At 34.6% G+C, this 23,923-nt stretch overlaps 1 protein-coding gene across 1 annotated transcript in view; it reads right to left on the reverse strand.

Annotated features, from left to right (window-relative positions):
* Nucleotides 1-15,993, reverse strand: part of LOC129224273 (uncharacterized) — a 137,716-nt gene extending 121,723 nt beyond the window's left edge. The window contains exon 1 of the mRNA XM_054858701.1: nucleotides 15,045-15,993. Coding sequence (XP_054714676.1) covers nucleotides 15,045-15,993 — 949 coding nt within the window. The remainder of the gene's footprint in view (nucleotides 1-15,044) is intronic.
* Between the last annotated feature and the right edge of the window lie 7,930 nt (nucleotides 15,994-23,923).

The following is a 23,923-nucleotide window of genomic DNA, read 5'->3' on the forward strand; positions in this document are numbered from 1 at the left end:
AAATTGTGAAAAGGTAAAGTTTAAAACTGTAAAAAGTTTAAAATGTAGAATTTAAGTTGATATCTAATAGGTCACGACGTTTGTAGCTACCACGAAATGGTCAGAATCTGCTAAGTTTTTGAGATTAGATGAACTCTCTATTTATTGAACAATCAAAATCGTTTATTGATTTCAATTAGACGGGCTTTTACGCTGTGTTGACGAGAGGTCATGTCGGCCTAGTCGGAAACTAGGCGCCCGTCCCTTGACGCTGTCTGGCTCGAAATAGGAGTAGTATAAATTTTGCAAGTTTTATGGGTGGAGGGGGGCCTGGGTGACCGAACTGACGAGCCCCGTCTTGGCTCTCGGCGTCCCTGATTTAAAGTCATCTTATTCCCCTTGTGATTGGTTGAGAGATATGTAATCTATTACGTGCTTTGAAATTAGTAGATAACAGTTACATGATCCACTGCTTAATGTAAAGAGTGAGCCTTAAATATGTGCGATGTCGTGTCGCTTTCCTAAGGTCCTTAGATACGACAAATATGAATGATTACTTTGATCACACCCAATTTAATTTTTTTAATCAAATATATTTAATTGAATTAATTTAGAATTTTTATCTGTTGCTTTGCTTGCCTTAAAACTTTTCTCTATAACGATAAATAAGTTCTATAAATTAAAAAAATGATAATGAATTTTATTATTCATGCATGCTTTTTTACGAAAGCATTTGAAGTTTTAATAACAAAAGAAAACACAAGAGCAAGAAGGAAAATTAGGAGCAAGGCACCTAACCATATTTTAATTGATATCACACTCGTATTTTTTCAGTTTTTTTTTTTTTTTTGACGTTTATAATATTTTTTTGTGTGCATACGTTTAAACGAAATTTAAACAGCTCAATAAGTATTATACAGTCGTGGGTAGATAAAAGGCAGTAACTGCAAAATTTTCATTCTCTTGCATTTTTGTCATCTATTCTAAGTTAGCTTTGTTGTACATGCTTGATTATTTGGTTTCTGCTGAAAAAAAAAAAAAACGTCTAATTCAACCTTTCGTTATTGTTAGTATTGAACTCAAAACACTGCTCTTCAAATAGCTCGAAAACTCATTTCTGTAGATACTGCCGTTTACCAGTCCGCGGTAGTATAAAACACTAAAAATCAGTTGTAAATTTGGCATAAAAGACAGTCAAAGCAAAGCAGTCATGGTCCGATTCCGTCCCACGATTATTTTTGCAGAACTTAAATATAACATGTAATACAAAATTAGGCAGATTTGTTAGCGAGACACTAGATGCAATTGACGGCCGACATGAACAAGAACCCCACAAAAGATCAATAAAAGCGATTGAGGTCGAAAGAAGAAAATCGAAAGTGGCCCGGTGGCTTCATTTTCTATTTTCTCCGATGCAATGTTGTGGATTATTCGAAGCAGCGTGGGAAAGCCACCATTCCGGTTCTCTTTTAGTTAAGCATCTTTGTTTTCTCTTTATTTGCGGAGCAGTGATCTCTGTATAGAACAGGTTAAGTGACTGTTTAGGGTTACATTCATCCTTTCGTTTGAAAAGACTGATCTTTTTTTTTTTTTGCTTGCTAATCTATTTCTGAAAGCTTGTAATTCATTTTTAAAGAAGGTTATTTTTTGCAAGAAAATTGTAAACGCAGACGTTTGGGGCTGTCCATAAATGATGTCACGCTTTTTTTTTCGACAAATGTCTACCCCCCCCCCTTCTTTTACAAAGGGTCTAACTTTATCTTACCTTCTCCTCTCGTGTCACATGTCACACTGTTTTTCACAAGCATATTGTTATAGAGCACGTGTGATGTCACACTTGTTACCTCCACACTCCCCAAGTCACAAATTCACTATTTCACGAATTTTCCCACAGAGCACGTGTGATGTCACACTTGTTACCTCCACACTCCCCAAGTCACAAATTCACTATTTTACGAATTTTCCCACAGAGCACGTGTGATGTCACACTTGTTACCTCCACACTCCCCAAGTCACAAATTCACTATTTTACGAATTTTCCCACAGAGCACGTGTGATGTCACACTTGTTACCTCCACACTCCCCAAGTGACAAATTCACTATTTCACGAATTTTCCTACTCGCCTCAAAGAGGGACATCATTTGAAGACGGCCCCTTTGCATATGTGCTCATCTTAGAACTGTTTTCAGATTTTTCATAATAATGAAAAAATTACCGGATAATAATATCTTATCTCCCTAAAATTATACTGCAAAAAACCATTTTTCAAACTGCTGGGAGCCTTATTGTTTGCTTTCGACATCGGACTCTGGACTTAAGAATCACAGATTCAATGCCATAGGTCTTAAATACTCAATTAGCTCAATAAATCTGTGGGCCCGAAAGTTCTGTGGTCAGTAGCTAAACAGTTTACCAAGTGCGAAAGAGATAGGAGAAAATTTCCTTCCTTTTCAGCCTCGTGGTCAAATTGTAGAGGAATAGATTGCTGAAGACATCATTTTACTTAATTCTGCCATTGTTCTGTATTAGGGGCAATGATGGCCTACCTTCCAAGTGTCCCTTAAGGCCATCAATTTCGTGGCCTTGAAAAGGCGATTTGCCACCATATTTTAAAACTAAACTATTTTCCCCTTTGAAAATATTCTAAACTGTTGTTCATCGAAACCGTCTTTTATGACGACAGCTTTAGGGGGCTTAGTACGTTCTTCAAACCGCAATCGCCGAGGGATCGCTGAACGAAATCCATGAATACGGGAATGATCGTTGAAGGTTCTACTAAACTGCTGTCGACTTGAGAAAAATAACTGCAGCGAAACACCATTCACTTAAAAGTCACGTTAGTAATATTATCTCACGATTCACCATTATCATATAATAATTTGTCGCTTAACTAAAAGTTAAAAATAGTCTGCTTCATTGCAGTTTTCGTGTTTGTTGACTATTTCGCGAACATATGCTTCCCCAGGGCATCACGTAGCTACAGTTCGTCGGAATTGGAACAAACACAAACACTCTCTTTTCAACTCTAAATTAAAACTGGGTTAAATTCAAAATCAAGGACACCTCAGAAAGTACGATGCTTTTGTGTTTGTTTGTTTGTCTTCCTCATCGCTGCAGGATTTGCGGGGGACACGAGTAAACTCTTCAGACTATCAGATGTAGCTGGTCCATTCATCAATGAGCGATCAGAGTTGGATATTACGAAATCAGTCATCCAAGCTCAAATGAGAGCCATTACGAAAGTAAAAGTGGAGCAGGTAAAAATCGAACGCGTTTTCTATTGAATCGAAACTGCATGAAGTCCCATGTCCAGTTATCGTTGGAGCAATTTCCACAGTTGGATGAATCCATGTTTGATCAGGAAATAGTTTATTATCTCCGCTTCTTTAATTTTAAAATTATGGCATCTTTACATTGCCGGAACACTGCTTAGTGCTTCCGGTTTTTTGAGTACGCCATTAAGGAAAGAAAAGAAATGTTAGGGTGATTATTTTAACCTCATTAAAGTAAGAGAGGTGTTTTCAAGTAACGTTTTACAAATTAGTTGAAATTTGGGAAAATATAAGTGGGAGTTCTCTTTTTTTTTCAATAGAATGATACACTTGAAACTTCAGCTCAATGTAGGGGAATGTGGGGCAAAGTGGAATAGTTAAGATAATTTACTTTTTCCATAATGAAAAAAATTGGAAATTCGATTTGAACATTACAGTACATAAAGAAAGAAAATTGTATTTTATGATAAAGCGCACATTAAAACATTATTTTTTATTTTTGGCAGCACATCTTTAGAAAAGGTTGTAAGGATTTCATTTCTTTTTTTAAAGTGAAGAATAAAATATGTTTCTAATCAGATAGTTTATTAAAGATATGCTTGATCAAATGAATGAGTTGATAAAGGAATAAATGAAATAATTTGAATTCCTGCGAATACAGGAAGTAAAAAAAAGATTTCAAATCGCTAACGTGATTCTTGGGTACCGAGAACTGGAGTAAGACTGCTTGAAGTAAGTCAAAAATAAATTTTGTTACATAAATAAAATTTTGTTCTTGCAGTTCACTTTAATAGCTCTATAATACTTTTTGATAACGTGTTGATATTTTTGATATACTTGCGTTAATTTATCACCGTGGGCGAAATTATTGAAAAGCTCTATTATGAGGTTACCGGAAAAAAGTTTCGAGTAATAGGTTGCAACATCGAGCTAAAGTTGTATTGAATTACGAATGTTAAATTTAAGTCTAATGATGCGAAGTAGAAGCAGGCATAAAAATAAGTTTTTGCTAATATGAACAATGAAATAAGCGACACATTTTTGCATTGTTTCGATTGCGACTAAAAAAAAAAAAAAAAAAACTTAAGACTACTGCGAGTTTAAAATTTCAAAAAGCCTTAAACTCTTACAACGCTTTTGTTTTATTTTAATGTAGGCTTTTGCTAGACGTCCCGGTTTGACCAAGACAGTCTCAATCTTCAGACGAAATCCCGGTGTCCTGATTGGTTTACTTCACGACCCAATAAAAGATTAATTTGATTACAGATGGGCAAAAAAGTTTTAAAATAACTGTGAAAGATTATTTAGGATAATTACGTTGTCATTTGTAACATTGATTTGTAAAACTAATACTTATTAGCTTGAGAGGATTTTGCAACAAGATTAAAACCAAAAAGACTTTCTAAAAAAGTCCTAGCTTATAAAAAAGTACATGTATTAAATATTGTTCAGATTTTTATTTCTAATTTAAAGTATTTCCTCTTACTAAAGTAACTTATAAATAATAGGAAATAAAATGTTTAAATTTATCTGCTTGTATGATTCATTATTACCCATGGTTTGGGTTCATAATTAGTAACCATTTATTCATAGCATTGAGAATGAATTACCCTCTGAAACACTAAAAACCAGTCACGAGGTGTGTACCGTTGTGAATACTCGCGACGCTGCCTGGAGGGGAGGGGGGAGGGAGTATTTCAATATCCCGGTTGAACATTTCAGAAATCTGGCAAGCCTACTTTCATGATTCAAACAACAAATTTACAAATCATGCTGAATTTGGAAAAACTTTGACAGCCAGAGAGATTTTAAATGCTCCTGAGAAACGATAAAGCACAAGAGAAATAAACTTACTTTTTACTCTACTATTTACACTGATAAATTACCTAACTAAGAAATATATATTTCATTGATATGATGGGGTCGTTTCCAATATTTTAAACGTATTTTTTTCTGAAAGAACATGCTTAAAAACATAGGATCTAACCATTTTTAAATAATTTGTTTAAGTTTAATATTGTTTAAAAAAATACCTAAATCGGTGATCTTTTATTGTTTACATTTCTTGCCGATGACATCACAAGTGATGAAATGCCGTTCTGTGTTGTCATACACCGAGCAAAATATTTAATTCGCTTCTTTACTCACGTGCATTGGCAACGATATGGTTGATAGCAAGCGTAGAGTGCAATTTTAATTCGCTTCTTGATTATCATAACGTGGAAACGCGGTATAAAGATGCGCCAAAAAGCATCATTTGTGACGTCATCAAGAACACGCCTTGTTTGAAAAATCGGACATTAAAAATAATTAAAAAATAACTGTTGGGAAAATAAAAGAATTTTCTGGGTCCATGTTATTATTATTATTATTATTTATTTATTTATTTATTTTATTTATTTTTTTTTTTTGCTTATTCTATCAATTTCAGTGACTAAAAGTACTACTTCTGACTGAAGGAAACAACTCCATTATTAAGCAGTAACTAGTGCCAATTGTATCTTCAGGTAGAGATGAAAGAAATCAATTTTTACAAAGTAAGCAATTAAATTTTCTGCTGGTAGATATTTACATTAACTTAACGAACTAAGCTTGAATGATGTTCCCACAGGGAAAAAGGATATCTACATATGATGTTAATAGGCGTAAAAAGAACCCGATTACAGTTTTAGTTTAGCTTTAGATCATTATTTCTTATGTGTGACACTTCTGCTCTAATTTAAGCTTATAATCCTCAACTTTATCTTGCTCAGGAACAAAACAGAAGTTTTAAATGCGTAAACCAAAAAGCGTGTTTGGCTTTTTACGGTTCGTTTATGTGACAGAAACTTCCTCCAAAACTTCATTTTTTGTGACTTTAACAAAGATTTTTCGGAACCGCTTTTCATGCATCCATTTTTCGTGTATTATGACGTAAAACATGGTTAACTTCTTTTTTATGGGTATGTTTATTATTTTATTGCCCTTTGTGGTTTAAGTTTAGAGGAAGTGAAAAACTTACATAACAGAAATGGGTACATCTCGAACAAGCAGGTCAGGTCAGGAACGGGACAGACGAATCATAATTTTTAAAGAGGTGCTTTAACGAAAGGTCTGAAGTATGTTTAAGTCTAGAACTATTGTTAAAATATCAAAGAAAAACTGTTGTAAAGATATTTAAAAGCTTTAAAAAAATAGTCAAATCACAGGAAGATCATTCCCCTTTTTTAAAAAAAAGATACAAGAAAAAATTTTGTCTTACAAAATAATAGTTATTATTATTATTAGAGACCACATTTTGATGACCTGAAAACTCCAAAAATTCGATTTGTATCTGAGTCCTAAAAACAGCAAATAATGCAATCAAATTAAAGAAATGCCCTAATAATTAACAAGAATAGCTTTAAAAGCCATAAAGTATTTAAAGCTGCTCTAAAGTTACAACAGTACAAAAAATGCATTATAATAGATAAAATACACTCTTTAAATCTGAAACCACGTGCAAATGCTAAAATAACAAAAACTGAAAAGAAATGAAAATTGCACCGATACACAGCATGTCAAAACCTGTCAGAGAACGTTAAGACCGATTTTTCTTAATACAGTTGAACTCGGTTAATACGAAATGTCAAAAATCCACGAATTTGTTCGTATTAGCCGTTATTCGTAACAATCGTGAATGAGTGAAAAAATGAAGGAATGCTTACCTATATTTAAAAAATATTACCACAAATACGCACATTTTAATCTGTTAGTACATTGCGAAAAAAAATATTCCTTAGCAAGGAATGTTTTTGGAAAATATTGAAAAAGGAAGCTGATAACTGACAATCGCGGAATAGGTTGTAATCCACAATGGAAAATGAATTTTATCTCCGAGTTAATTGAAATGTCCACGGGTAACCAAATGTACAGGCTTTATTTTCTATCCAAAATATTTAATACTTTCTTCTCGATACACAATGAGACTTCTACTACCCAAACAAATTTTGAAATTTTTTTAAGAAAGAAAATTGCAGTATTCATTTACATTTTAAGTAAAGAGGTCTGAAGTGTTTGTTCGGTTTAGCCGATACTTTCGATTTAATGTACGCATCATACGTGACATTTTTAATGCAATTAGATAGCAAACCAAACTTAACGAACAAAATGTTCGTTTTAGCCGTGATTTCGTATTAAACGTGATCGTATTAAGAAAGTTCAACTGTATTTGGAAACCATATTTCTTCCGTAATGCTTTTCTTTCCTTTGTGACTACGCTGTTACATATTAAGAGAGAGAGAGGTTTTTTTTTTATTTTAAAGGAAGTTATAGTATTAAGTGTAAACACATTACGTGAGTTCTGTATTTCATATAAAAGATGACCCCTCTCCCCCATTACAAAGACATTACGAAACAATGCGCTGAAAAATCGCAATACCTAAAACCGTAAAAATCAAGAAATTAAAGCAAAAAAGAAATTGCAAAGCCATCAAAATTAAATTTAATTTAAGAAAACACTAGCAATAATTCAGGTGTAATCATTGAGATGTGAACTCATAAATTTGGCGAATATTGCTCGGCCCCCAATTTCCTTTAATGTACCTTAATAGTTTCATTACGCTGATTTTATCGGGTTTTTTTCCTACAACAAAGCAAAAAGTCTCTTTTTCATTTTCTTTGAATGGTGTTTTATTGATTTGGAAAAAAGAAAACGTCTTCCAAGTATTTTCACACGTAAATATTCTTATAACACTTTGTAGTCCTTCTTAATTTACAAACTTTTAAAAAGTAATGTCCACAGAATTACTTTTTATTTATTTTTTTGGAAGCGCATATCATGTTGATGATGATGTCGTGTCTATTATAATGTGCATTTATATGGCTCCGAAGCTGTCGTAGACAGCCTTTGCAACTTCGACAGCCTTATCTGTATAGAGTAGGTCCACTGGGTCTTTTAAGTCGATGTTAAAAAGTTTGACCTGGATTGTTGGACAGCTGAAGATGTGTTGACGAGACAGTGGGATGTCATCTGGGCAATGAGGACAAAGGTTGGTGTAACTACGCTGTCCATCCGCAGAAATCCTCATCCCCATTAAGTGATCTGTCCTAAGTCTGGTAATAATAGTCGATATGGCTCTGTCACAGTTCAAATCCGGAATGGAGTTTCTTTTCGCTTGTTGACCGATTAGTCTTCGGCCAGCAACAACGTTGGCGTCAACGAGGGTTAGGGAGTTGGATGGTTGAGGAGCATTACGGGATGCCTTTGCGAGTTCATCGGTCTTCTCGTTACCAAAAATGTTTACATGAGCCGGTATCCATTTTAAAATGCAGGATCTTTTTGCCTCAATGATTTTGTATGTAAGCTCAATGATCTGATGGCTAAGTTGACATTTGCCCTTCTGGATCACCTGAAATGCTGATCTGCAATCAGAGAAAATGATGATGCCTCTGGAACTCTGGTCCTCCCTAGAAAGATAAATCTCCAGAGCGCTTTTGATGGCGACAAGTTCCCATGTGTAGTTCGAGGCGATTTTCCCAACGGGAATACCGTGACATTCCTGCGCTCCGTATGGTCCGATGAAAAAGACTCCTGCTCCTCCTCTATCCAGATTAGAGTTGGAAAAAACTCTTAATTTTACTAAAATATTTTAAATTATGCACAAGTGATTTAATCTCCAGTTAATGCATAGCAATATCAATATAACAACTGATTAATCATTTCGTATTAAAAATCATATACACATCTTTGAGAAGCTTCATGCTGAGTTGAGATGTAGCAAATATTTTCGAGCTAAGTTTTGAATTTCCAGGTATTTAAAAAAAAAAAAAAACCAGTTTAACAGATTTATTAAGTATGGAAATATGGGGGATAGTGAAATAGTGAGTACATTATTTTTTTCCGTTTTATTATGAGAAAGGTCTTGCTTATAACGTTTCAAATTTTAATTGAGATTTACTGATGCGCAGTGCAATATTATATGTTAAATATTAGGCTTGCTTTACTTTTAATAATTTGGTACAATTGATCAAGTAAAGGCCTTTCAAAATGAATGGGACAAAGTTAAACATTTTATTTGTTTATTCATTAATTTATTAAATAATTTACATTTCATTCATTCATTAATTCTTTTACGCATTTATTAAGTTATTCCTTAATTTATTTATTTATTCATTCAACAATTATTTCCTTATTAATTCACTAATTTATTCACTCACGAATTGAATCATTTAGTCATTCACTGATTTCATTTATTTATTCATTCACTTATTTTCTTATTCATTTCCTAACTTAATCGCTTGTTAATTAATGTACTTATTCATTATTTATTATTTCATTTATTTATTCAATAAGCTATCCACTCATTCATTCATTGATACATTTATTCGTTAAGGGAAAAATGTTTTTACGAAGCAAATAGATCTTATTTCATTAGAAAAATGTTTCAGTTATCACTTTACCCCGGGTATGAGGTGAAATTTTACACATTTATCTTAAGATACATATTTACTGCAAAAAATGAAAAACATTCCAACACAAGTTTGTTCTCTCTTTATATACTCTTTACTAGAGGACCCGACAGACGTTGTTCTGTTCAAACTTCGTATATTTAAAAGTTGAAAAACTTCAATAAACTATCAAGTGGTTGAACCGTTTTTTGGAAAAAAAAATAAATAAATAGAAAATGTTTTAAGCTGCTTGGTGTCAGAATGCGTATATTTATTACAACTTGATTTATCTAGCGCCCACTGAGTTGTTGTTTCATCAACTATTTTTTCTCGCGTAGTTGAAAGATCTTCAACTGTATGATTTGTTCCTTCAGCCATACCCAAAGAATAAAATTCATCCTCCGATATTAAGTATAAAAAACTAACTACCCATGTAGAAAAAACGGGAAATCCCGCTGCAACGTCCCTCATATGTAAAAAAATAAAACAATAGAATGGATATAGTTAAAAAAAATGATAACGATAAAAACAGTACCCTGAATAAGCGAAAATCACCCCCCCCCCCCTCCTGATGTAAAATAAAAACGTTCGTCAACTAAAATGACTAAACACTCTTTAAAAACCAAAAACAGTTCTTTGCAATTTAAAATATTTCACCAAATGAGCAAAAAAAATACAATAAATTACATTAATAGTAGTAAACAAATAATCACGCAACTGTATTGTTATGGCCAATGTCGCCAAGCCACCACGTTCCTATAATCTAGTGAACCAAACTCCGACCGATTAGTGATCCCATCTTTTGAACGAAAACTTCATATATTTGCCTAATTTGTTCTTTCCACCAAAGCTAAAAATCTTCCACTGCGCTAATCTTGTGTGTACAGAACTACCCTGTTATAATTTATCTAGACGAAAATAAAATTTGTTTCGTCTTCAAATTCCACCATCTTTTCCTTTAATAATGTTATTGATTAGTTTGATAATCCTTAAAGTATTCTTGATATTGGTGCCAAAACTCAGTTGGATTTGAAAAGAGAAACAAATGTTGTTATGTGCGGTCCTATCCGATCATTTGGTTAGGAAAACCTAAAGCACCGATCCGGTCACATTGTCTTTGGTTTAACTTTGACGAAAAATACGCGTTTTGCGTGAACCTAGTGAAAGAAACCCGATTTCTTCCAGTACTTTACTTTAAAATATAGCACTGGACTTAAAATCGTTGCTTTTAAGAAATGAAGGCTTCTCTCTCTCTCTCTCTCTCCCTCCCTCCCTCCCTCCCTCTCTCTCTCTCTCCGTTTTATCTATTCTCAATTATTGATATATCACAGTAGGAAATTTCATTACAAAAAGCAGAGCTGGCTTTCTTATTGTCCTTTGGCAACGTGTTAAATATTTATTTCAGTTCTCGCTCAACAATAGGTTAAAATAAATATTTATCATTTGGGAGATATAAGCATCCAATGGTTTAATTAATTAACAAAAACGTTTCCGATTCGATCCATCGTGCTTCGAAACCATGCTTGCCACAACTTAATAACACACAAAAAATTTGATCAAAATCGGTCCAGCTGTTTAAAAGTCTTATGGTGACAAACGTCCGCACAGAAGATTTTTATATATTTACTCTTTATGTAATTTTCAAAATAAATTTCAAACGTTCCTTTTTGAAAAATGCAAGTTGTCAAAATTATTTCACTTTGTTCCACACTCTAGGGGGCCTAAACAAGGGAAGGGTGATGGTCGTGGAGGTACTGAATTTCCTACCTCTAAATCGTCGACAATAGTATCCGTCCACATTGTGTTCAAACACTTCATGAATAAAATGTAAACGATTGCAGTAATATTTTCAATTCCTTAATTATACTTGAAAGTAAATAGCACTTGAAATACTACTTCCTTTCATTGCTTATGAAATTACTGTCCAACCACGGATTGTATGGAATTTTCAAACGTCCAGATAAGACGAATCTATCTGAATGAGGGGGAAAAGTAAAAATTTGATGCCGGTATTCCGCTCATTTGAATGAGACTCTGCTTCTGCAAAAGCTGGCATCGCTAAAAAATAATAGATTCGTCCATTTCCGGCTGTAAAACGGATGTTTGTCTTTCCATACAATCCGTGGTCAGACAGTAATTAATATCGTTTATGTCCTACCAGGTGCTTTATTCCTGGCCGATTTGGTGCCTTATATTGACAGTGACACCCAAGAAGTTTCTGAAATCTTTCGATCACACAAAATCCTATATTCTTCCCAAGAACCTTTAAAATGGTAGTCTATATCCCCCCTCCCTGCCACACTCTCTCTTACATTACAAAACTATTTCAGAGTAGACCGTAGGGGGCCATTAGTTAATTACGTAAGGATGATTTTGGCAATTTTTGACACCCCTACCCTAGGGTGGTTCAAAAAAACTTTTTTTCAGCTAGAGTCCAGGATACCCTCAATTTTTTTTTTTTTTTTTTTAGACTTATTAATAGTGCTATGCTGTAAAAGTTTTAGCTTCTTATTCAAATTTCAAGAGGGTGCTCAATAACAGCTTAATTTAACATTAGCCGTAGCATAGAAAATGCCACAAATTGAGAAACATTTAATTTCCTCAGCTTTTTTTTTTTTTTTTTTTTGTAAATAATTATTTTATTGTAATGTATATGCATATTACTAGTGTATATTATAATATGTATCATTGTTTTTTCGTTCAATGTATTTTTTTAACCCCCCTCCCCATGCTAATGAAGTTTGGGGGAGAGGGTTGAGCACCCTCTTTCAGTTGAAATAGGAAGCTAAAATCTTCCAATATATTGCTATCCACAAGTATAAAAATATTGAGGGGTGTCCCGTTATATAGGAGAAACTTCTTTTTTTTTACATGTATTTTTGAACCACCCTACCCTACACCCATGTAAAGGTACGTAAGATCTTTCAAACCCCTCCCCCCTGTTCTTACGTAAGACTCCGTTTCGTTTTTCAAAATAATAAAATGTTTGAAATATACCGCCAGCTCAGTCTTTTCCAGCCGAGGACTGCAGTTTCGTGCTTATTAGCACTCATCAGCTCGGCATAGGAAAGTGACTGAGCTGGAGATGGAAAACTGGAGTGTTTTCCATCTCCAGCTCAGTCACTTTCCTATGCCGAGCTGATGAGTGCTAATAAGCACGAAACTGCAGTCCTCGGCTGGAAATGACTGAGCTGGCGGTGTATTTCTTGTATTTCTGCTTTAGCACTGGGGGCTGTTGGGCGGTAATTTACTGAATAAAATGTTGTTAGAAAGGGGGATCAGTTACACTGAAACTCCCATTTTGACGTAAGTCAAAGATTTTTATTTTTCAAATATATTATATGATGCGATATGAACTAAAAATAAAACATGCCATACATAGTGAGGTTTTTTAATCATATTTTACACTATTCATTCTTTGTTAAACAAATAAAAAACAGCTCATCCTAATATGTTTTTTACCTTCCAGACACAAATAAAAAATGATCCCTGCGAAAACACTTGACCGCGCGATTTCCAACATAAAATATCGACTCGGAAAATATTATGTTATAATGGGTTTGAAAGGATATGCAGAAAGGATATGCCCCCCCTCCGGCTAAAGTAAGGATATGCAGAGATTTTTCTAACCCCCGCCTCTTCCGGACCCTAACGTAATTGATGACTGTCCCCTAAGGAACTTATTAAAGGATATGAAACGAAAATACATTGCATTATTTGCCTAAACCAATCTGTCAGATATGGATACAGGAAACAAACACTTCACAAGTTTTTGAGGAGCTCGTTGAAAATCCACACCGAATAATTTCAATCCACACGAGCGTATAATGACTTATTCTATCTGATAACGTCCAATGTTGTGGAAAATTAATGAACTATTTTTCACGAGAGGAAGTTTTAGTGTTTTTTCCTGCTTCCACACTTCTTCCTGTTGTTTTTGAAAACCAGTGGTTTTTATTATGCTAATAAATGCTTGGCGAAACGAGAGTGCTTCTATAATTAGGAATGATTGAGCAGATTATATTCTTCCCGTGTTATTGGAACTTTCCAGAGAAAGGTTTTCCATCTATGCAACGTACTCGTATATCTGATCAGCTAATAATAATTATTAATGTTCAAAACGTAGCACTACCAAACACGTTTATTGAGAAATTACGATTGCTTTAAAAGAACTCAGCAGTTCCACTTTTTGCAGGTTTAAAAATTCTTCGTAATTCTGTTCATTTGGTCAAAATGTTAGACAAGGAACCACATTACAACCATCAACTAAAACAAAACTAATATTTATTAACATAAAACAAAATAAAATTAAAACCATAGGAATGGTTCATGCTGGTATTACAAGGGCCAGCGGCTCCCTTCAAAATCCACATCAATCAAATCGCAAAACCTAAAGCAATCTTTCAATTTAAACTTAAACTTAGGTTTGCTGTAAAAACTGGCGAGATATTTTCTCGCCAAAAGCAACTAAAAGGGAGATTCAACACACTCCCCCAGGATGAACAATTGAAATGTTCAGCAAAATTCAAATATTTAACTTTTTTTTTAACATAATAGCAATTAAACAAATTAACATACTTACAAACTTGGTGTAAACTTCAAATGAATAACAGCTAACTAAAATATATAACAGTCTGAATTAGACATGAAATAACCTAAAGTTCAATTTAAAAGTAAACAGAAATGACATTTTTATGCGAAAGATTTTTTTTTTTACTGAGTCACTGACTCAATGTCAAGTTCTAAATTACACAGTAATTGTATAGGTCTCCTCACAACGCCTGAAGGCGTTCGAACAGCACAAGATCTAACTTTCGAGTCTCTGCCGAAAAAAAAGTCTTTAACTACTCCTATTTTCCACATGTGTTTTGGAACCTTGTCTTCATGAACTATAACCACGTCTCCAATTTTGAATTTTGTGGGAGTATCTATTGGAACGATGCGATTTGCAGATCGAAGTTCCAGTAAGTACTCCGTTCTCCAACGCTTCCAGAAATGGTTTAAAATTTGATCTCTGTATCTCAATAATTTCGTGAGGGTCTTTTTGTTGGATTTTGGTTCTGCCACAGAGGGAATATCAGGAAAGAAATTTGGGCGCTTGCCTATCAGAAAATGAGAAGGAGTTAGGGGAAATGGCTCGTTAATTTCATCATACACGTAAGTTAAAGGTCTTCCATTTATAACAGCTTCGATCTCAGTGAGAGTGGTTTGAATCTCTTCATAGCTCAAGCAAGATCGTCCTAAAACTTTCTTCAAGGGCGTTTTGACAGAACGCACCATGCGCTCCCAAAACCCACCCCACCAGCTGGCTCTAGGTACAATAAATTTCCACACAATTCGGTTTTTAGTAAAATACTGTTGAACCTCAGCTTTGGAAATCTTACTCCAAATCTCCTTCAGTAAACTATCAGTTTTGATAAAGGTCTTGGCATTATCACTGTATACAATTTTACAGAGTCCTCTACGTGAAACAAATCTTTTGAAAGCTAAGATGAAGGTTTCAGTGCTGAGGTCAGATGCTACTTCCAGATGAACAGCTCTAGTAACTCCACAGGTGAAGAGCACAATGTAAGCTTTATCTGGGCCCGATTTAGTTTTGATAAAAATAGGGCCGGCGAAATCAACAGCACAGGTCTCAAATGGGGGTGATTCAATTATCCTATCCTTCGGTAAAGGAGCAATTTCTTCATTGCCAGGTCTAACTTTAAATCTTTTGCAAATAATGCAAGATTTTAGCACAGATTTAACATATTTCCTTCCTTTGATGATGTAATATGTTTCTCGAAGATGCGCCAAGGTTGTGGCTACTCCATAATGATAAACCTTTTCATGGGTCTGAAGAATTAGCAGTTTGGTGAATTGTTCCCCGCCCGGGAGTATCCAAGGATTTTTTTCCCTTAGAGGCAGATCAGATAAGCGAAGTCTTCCCAATAAATATAATAAACCATCTTCATCCAATTTAGGGTTTAAATTGTATAAAGGAGAATTTTTATTGATAGGTTCTTCTCGTTTCAGGTCTTCAATCTCAAGAGTGAACACAGTTTGTTGAGTTAACTTTAACCAATATTTTTCCGATTTTGTAATTTCTGCAGTAGTAAGCTCAGCTGACAGCTTAGTCTTTTTCTTATTAATGTTATTAAGGAATCTGAAAATCCAAGCGGTGATGTTGTATACACGATTAAGTTTACTAAATTTTCCTAAATCCAGCAATGGTTCTGTAAGTAATTTAACATTGCAGGAAAGCTGAATAGAATTTAATTTGGACCTCTTTTCAATCAAATAATCATTATTGCTGGGAAGAATGTCATGCTTCGGCCACCTTTCTTTAGGCATTGATAACCAATCTGGACCTTCAAACCATAATGTATTTTCTACAAGACTAGTTAAACTTTCCCCTCTGGTCAACAAATCTCCAGGATTGGCTTTCCCTGGAGTAAAATTCCAAATTCTGGGGTTAGTCAAAGACTGTATTTCTTCTACCTTATTTGCCACAAATGGCTTCCAGTTTATCGGTGAACCCTTTATCCAATGTAGCGCGACAATGGAATCTGACCAAATATGGACATCTAAAACATGAGAACTAAAAACAGTTTTTAAATATTTGCACATCCTAGCAGCTATTATCGCACCCATAAGTTCGAGGCGAGGGATTGTCAGACGTTTTATAGGGGAAACCCTACATTTTGCCCAAACAAGACTAGTCCGAATTTCATTATCATTTTTGGCACATCGAAAATATGCAACAGCACCATAAGCCTTAGGACTTGCATCAGAAAAAATGTGAAGTTCTATGGTATCAAAATTTTCTAAACCCCCCAGAAAATATTTACGAAGTATCTCAAACTTGGGTAAATGATCAATTTCTGAACACCAACTTTCCCGCTCGTATTTTAGATCATTAGGTAAGTTTTCGTCCCATCCTATACCTCGCTGCCAAGTTTCTTGCAACAAGCTTTTCATCCTAACAGTAAATGATAAAAGAATTCCAAGAGGATCAAATATCTTTAGAACAGTTTTCAAAACAACGCGTTTTGAAGGATTGATTTTACAATCCTCGCGAAAGTCTGGAACGTCAAAATGCAAGCTATCAGAATTGGTATTCCATAGTAAACCCAAGATCTTTAAGGTATCATTACGAAGATCAGCTGTTTCACACATTCCCTTTTCTTCCCACATTTTTCGAAGTTTTACGGAATTAGTATTAAATTTCCGCAAATTCATTCCAGCTTCTTTAAAAATATCTGAAGCTGTCGATGATATGTAATACACTTCTTTATCAGATTTCGCACCAGATATCAAATCATCTACATAAATGGATGAATCCAAAATATTAACTACTTGGGGATGATTTTCATATTTTTTAATATGATGCTTGATCGTAGAAGCCAAAATAAAGGGGGAACAGCTTACCCCAAAAGCCGCCCTCGAAAATCTCATAAATTTTAATTCACCCCTTTCGTTACTAAACCATATAAATTTCAGGTAATTCCTGTCCTCTTCCGCAATTCCAATTTGCAAAAAAGCCTTTTCTAAATCGGCGCAAAATGCAACATTATGTTTCTTAAAACTAAGTATTATATCAAGAACGTTTGGATTAAGATTAGGTCCGGGGAATAAACAATCATTCAAAGAATTTAAATGTTTCTCCTTTGAAGAAGCATCAAACACCATTCTAACTTTAGAGATTACCTTATCCTCTCTTACTACTGGTCTATGAGGCATGAAATAACTATTTTCGATTTTTGAATGAGAACATGGTTCTATAACCCCATTACGTTCCTGTTCCAAAACAATAGCTCTAAAACTATCAAATAAATTAATGTCCTTTTCAAGTTTTCTACTTAAATCGTCAAAGCGATTTCTTGCAATTCTGAAATTATTCACAACTTTAGACTTATCTTCCTTCCATAATAAAGAAGTTTCGTATCTGTTATTTACAAACTTTAAGTTAGATTCAAATTTATCAATTATTTCCTTTTCTACTTCTGAAACATTTTCCCTAGATTGCATAATCCCGAGCGATTCCAATTCCCACAAAAATCTTAAGCTTTCGAGCTCATTATCAGGGCTTTGCTTGCTACTTACGACTGAGAAACTACAAACAGATTTTCTTTCCCCTTTCATTGACCCATCCTCTACAAAACCGCAAAGCGAGTACCCCAACAAACTATCACACAGAAAGAGTGATTTTGTTAACTTTTCAACCGGACCATAACAGATTTGGTAAAAATAATCCGCACCAATTAAGAACTCGATTTGAGAACCACCTACGTTATCACAACTCGAAAACTTGTATGACACTAGTTTAGTCATAACTTCTTTGCTAAGTGGTGGGGAGTGAATACTAACACTCGAAATCACATCTGTTACTAACGCTTCAATATGAATACAACGCGATTTATCATCTACATGAGATAACTTCAACTCAACGACATCAAATTTTTTAATTTGCGGTTTAAAAGCTCCAAATGAAAATATCTGAAGTCTTTCTTGCCTTAAAACTGGAGGGTTTAATTCTGAAATTAAATTTTCTGTGACATAAGTTTTTTGACTTCCCGTGTCATAAAGAATTAATGACAATTTAGAATTCGAATCAGATTCCACCTTAACGCATGAAGTTTGCAAAATTACCTCTTTAGTATTTACATTAGTAATATTTTTTCGACAGTGAGAAACTGAAGTAATAATTGATTCTCCCCCAGTATCTCTGTTTACATTTGCGGGTTTGAAAGTTTTATTGGTACAAATTGATGTGTGATGAAAGTTACCATTGCATATTTTGCAGCTCTCAGTTTTAAATTTGCAATTTGAGGATAGGTGATATTTACGAAAACAAACATAACATCGCCCAGTCTTCCGCAATTTTTCACGTTTTTCAGAAATAGGCTTCGACTTGCATGATTTCGAATCATGTTCTGTTGAATCGCAAAATATACAAACACTTTTTGAATTTGTAGTTAATGTAGAAGTCGTGGGAATATCCCATTTGTAATTACTAGTCTGCTGTTTATTTTTTTCTTTTTTACTACTTGAAGAATATTTTTCAGAATTCTGCAGATGAATTGTTGCTTCACGAGCTTGAACTTCATTTTTTATAAATGTTAGAAGTTCATCGATGTCCATATCTGTCATACTTGACCGTTTACGATTGAAATCCAGGGCCATTTCAGTTGGAATTAATTTCAATAAAATAGGTGCAAGCAAGTGTCCGTAACTACCGGATGTATTGTGCGTTCATGAGGAGAAGAGACTTCGGAACGCCTTCCCGAAAGCAAAGCAAAGTTTAGCGCGGGGGTGATCGCTATCGCTTTCAATTGAGACAACCCTAAATTTGGCGGGCATTTAAATTTGTAAAAATGTCTTTGTGTTCTTTCCTTTCGTTTCTAGCTTCGCGTAATTGTCGTCTACGGGAAATCTGTACTTTTTAAACTGAAAATTTCAGAACAAAAATATTGTATTTACAAAAAAAGTAAGGTATTTTGTTTTCCGAATGAAACATTTCTATTAAGGATAGGCTTTCTGAATTTTGAACGATATCCTTTTAAACACTAACGTCCTATATTCGAAATTGCAATGCACTGATGAAAAAAAAAGGGGGGGGGGACAGGAAAACTTCATTGCCACACAGACTGTGGCATTGAAATGCTTAATGGTTGCGTTCGTTTTGAAGACTTAATATCTCTCTCCATCTCCCTCTCCCTTTTCTTGAGGGGGGGGGGGTGACTCAGTAGCTCTTACGGGTTGGGTCTTTTTGATGCATCTGTATGGATTGTACAAAATTTCAGATCATATAGAGCGGATATACAGTCAGTAGATCTACAGAAGCAGTTATTTTTGAAAAATGATGAAAACATTATTCGAACAAAAGTTGTCCCCCCTCCCTCCCCCCCCCCAAAAAAAACTTAGTTGAACCAAAGGCGGGGACTGGGCAATTGTTCCAGAAAGGATTTACATGCGAGAAATAAAAGTAAATGAGAAAACAATATAAAATCAATCTGAAATATTTAAAGCAATTGACTATTAAAATCAAGGCTATTTCTCTAAGTATTGCATGAATATTAATGTGTAGAAATATGTAATAATTTGCGATGCGTTATAAAAAGTGTCTTTGGTTTGAATACTGTTTTAAAATTATAGGTTCATCGGTTGGGTCCGGCTTAAGAGATGACGACTACCCCCAGGGCGAGTATTTTCAAGGCGGGAGGGGGGGAGGTAACCAACTTCGTTTCTGGGGGGGGGGGGGAGGCAGAAACGAAGTTAGTTATAACACTTCAATACACAGTAGCCTAACGTAAACACGGATTGTCCATAAAGGACGTTACACTTCACCTTAGCCTCTCCCCTCGTCACATCTCACGCAATGTTCGATGAACATATTGCTATAACGAACGCTTTTATTTGGACCAAAATATGTGAAGTCATATTTCTTATAATCCCCTCCTTCCTCCTTGAGACTAACTGTCCGAAGTTCATGAACCCCGAACCCTCTCTCCCTACCCCTTTCAAGCGTGACATCATTTGTGAACGACTCCTTAGGTTTGCTCTAAGTCACCAAAATCGCAGTAACAATTGTTTTATGGGAAAAGACCGGCTCCCCCCCCCCCTCCTTCCTGGATAGCTCTAGTCACAATTTGTTTATGATCATGTATGTTTTTAATAAAGAATCATATCGCACTCCGGCAAGGAAAGTGACACAATTCAAAATCTGGGAAAACCGTACCGGCTATTGATTTAAAATCTAAATTTAGTACTTTTTCTCGACACAAAAACCGCAAAGTTAGCTCACCTAAATGGTGCGGTGGAGGGGGGGCGTAGAAACGATTTCATCAATAATGACACATCATTAAAATTTCATAATTTGGAAGAATATTTTTCGAGTTAAAGTATGCATTTTGTATCTATACTTCAAAACTAATTAATAAACATCATATAATAAGTTGACTGCGCATATTGTAATGTTTGAGACTAAATCATTACTAAATTACTATTAAAATTACTATTGCGTCAAACCTCAATTTTCACCATTGCTGTTTTTTTTTTCTTGTGGTTGAGTCAGTTTCCTTGCCAGTGTGGGATATGTTGAAGAACTGAATAGGTTGACTAAAGCAACGTTTCTTGATAAAAATAACGCACTTTACATTCAGAGCCAAGGACGGATCCAGAAACTATTCAAGGAGGGGGCGATTGATTTCACACCCTTATCCTTTTATAAATTCGCAAACCTCCGCCCCCCCCCCCCTTTCCAAACACCATGAAAGATCGTCTCATTTCAGTTATTTTGGGAAGGGGAGGGACTTCCTTTTCTACAAAATTGCGGAGGAGTGTACCAAACCCCATCCCTTACCTTAACGCCATCAAAGGTGTCCCATTAAAGTTCCACTTTTTTGGGGGGAGGGGGGACTTCAATTTTCCAAACTTTCCTGAGAAGAGCCCTTGAACCCTATAACCCTATTTAATATCATCTAAAATCTTCTAAAATTGAGTTTTTGGGACTTTGAAATACTTTCTATACAAAGTTCAGATCTCTATCAGTAATGTGTTAAGAATAAGATATGTGCTACACTTTCATTTTCCAGACAGCAAGAGCTTCGTCAAACTATTGAAGATAGTCTAAAACAATTTTCAACTTCAGTATCAAAGACATGCCGTGGAAGAGTTCTGCATCTCGACTCAAGGAAGGGGCGGTCGCCCCTCCCTTGTGTCCGTCCTTGTTCGGATCTGTATTAGAATACGGGCAACAAACTTTTGCCTATGTTATGATCCCCACACGTAACGCTGTTTCGTAAAAGTACTGGAAGAACTGAATTACTTTTAGAGTAATCGAAAAAACTTGAATAAAAAAAGCATGTATATTTTTTTCGTATTTACAAAAATAAATAGGTTAAAACAGTAATATAAAACGTTGTTTCAGGCACTTATTCAATTATTCTGCAGATAACCATATTGGCATGTGAAAAGCTTTAATTTTTGTTTTGTTCCTTTATTCATTTCTGAAGACTAAAAGCCATATTGGAAAAAAAAAATAGTACTAAAGTATTGAAATGTGTCACACAGAGTGCAACTTACCTACTGAGGCTTCCAAAATTGTTCGTAGGCTTTAAATGTGTATGGTTAAAAGTGAAGTGCCTAGGAATCGAAATAGTAGTTTAATACTTTTTCATACTGTCTTTACATGATTACATCAATTCAACGTTTTTTTTTTTTTTTACAAAATATTGACTGTTTGAAATGAGCCAAAAATGAGGTGACACAGAAATATTTTCAGAAAAATTCGAAATTAAAGTTATCGTCTGTCGTTTTCTTTCTTTCTTTCTTTTTTTTTTTTTTTTTGTTATTTTTTCAATGCGGTGATAGTTAAAAAATCTTTTGGCATTAATTTTTGCTTGTTCACTTTACAAATCCACGTATTATTTTAAAAATGACTCGTATTCCGCAAAGTAACAACAAACACAATTCGAAAACGCATTAATTCTTCATTATATTCGAAGTAAAACAGTTCGAAATATTGCGAAAGTAGTTCATTTATCCCTAAGCACTGGTGTAATATTTAATAAACGCTTTAAAGAAGAAAATCGGATCGAAAATAAGGTGAGAAATGGTTGACCAGCAAAGTTAACAATATGCGATTAGAGATTTATAATTAGAATACCTATGAAAAACCCACGTTCGAGAGCTGTGAAAGTTTCAGCAGAATAGAAGGAAAAATTTTCCTTCCAATTTCACCTGCAACTGTTCACCGTGTTTTCAGAAAATGTTTACTTAGCGTGAAAGACAGAAAGTTTAGGATTTCCTTCGCAAAATCAATGATAAATTAACCCAAAACGTATAGAAATACACTGCAAATCTTAAAATACTTTTAAGTCGAACAATTGTCTTAGTAGCACACCTTTTTTTCGGGAAAGAAGGTGAGAGGTAATTTCTTAGAAAATTATAGAACACTCGTCTTTTTACAGCGCGATAACGATGGCCAATTGCAACCTTTCTCAGTGTTGGTATGAAGCTTCATCCCCAAAAGACGCATATAGAATCTTCCGATACCACGTGTTGGGGGCGTGGCCAAGTCTCAACTAGTGAAAAACGGACAATAACACCGAGGGAGTTTAAATTTCGAATTTGAACTTCAACATTATCATAAAGTTCCCTTAAGTCCCTTATGTGATAGGAATTTTTCACTGGTTTTAAATTTAACAGCTTACTCATATGCGCATTAATGACTAAATCATTTCTACCATATCTGTTTTTCAACAAATCTACAGCTGATTTGTAATTTTCTGCCGTAAGTGAAAATCCAGCAACAGCATTATAAGCGCTGCCACCAAAAAGAGATTTCAAATATGAAAATTTGTCGATAGGAGATAAACTTTTGTTTTTATCAATGGCATTAGAAAATTGGCCCCAAAATTCCAACCAGCAACTGCTGTCCCCATAAAACTTATGTATGGTAAGTTTAGGAAGTTTCATACAACGCTCAATTTTGAAGGATTGAGAATTACTTTCATCTTTCGAGATTGATGACTCAAACAATTCCTTTTGACTTTCAGCAGCACGTTCATTTAAAAACTTAGTAATCTTGTACCGAAATTCTATTATTCTTTCGCTATAATGTTCAGAAGTTTCTATTTCATTTTCAAATTCTGACTCGGCAGTCAGATCTTGGATATCCGAATTTAATTTTTTCAAGCAGTCGTACTTTTCATTTAATTGGTCTTTATAAATACTTAAAAGATCAATTTTCTGCTCTGCTACGATTTCCTCACTTTCTAGAGCTGTATTTATTTTGTTACACAGTTTTGAAGTTTGTGTTCTTAAACCTCCGCGTTTCTTCTTTAGGATTTCTAATGTACTTGTCATTTTCATTCAATGCAATATTTACAACAGGTATAATAATAAACTGAGCTTACCTGTGTAAATTTCAAGACTTTTCAGATTCAGATGATCACAATATCAAATCCTGTCGCGGACGCCATAAAAGAACTCAGCAGTTCCACTTTTTGCAGGTTTAAAAATTCTTCGTAATTCTGTTCATTTGGTCAAAATGTTAGACAAGGAACCACATTACAACCATCAACTAAAACAAAACTAATATTTATTAACATAAAACAAAATAAAATTAAAACCATAGGAATGGTTCATGCTGGTATTACAAGGGCCAGCGGCTCCCTTCAAAATCCACATCAATCAAATCGCAAAACCTAAAGCAATCTTTCAATTTAAACTTAAACTTAGGTTTGCTGTAAAAACTGGCGAGATATTTTCTCGCCAA

Source organism: Uloborus diversus, chromosome 6, assembly GCF_026930045.1.
Source record: "Uloborus diversus isolate 005 chromosome 6, Udiv.v.3.1, whole genome shotgun sequence".
Lineage (NCBI taxonomy): Eukaryota > Metazoa > Arthropoda > Arachnida > Araneae > Uloboridae > Uloborus > Uloborus diversus.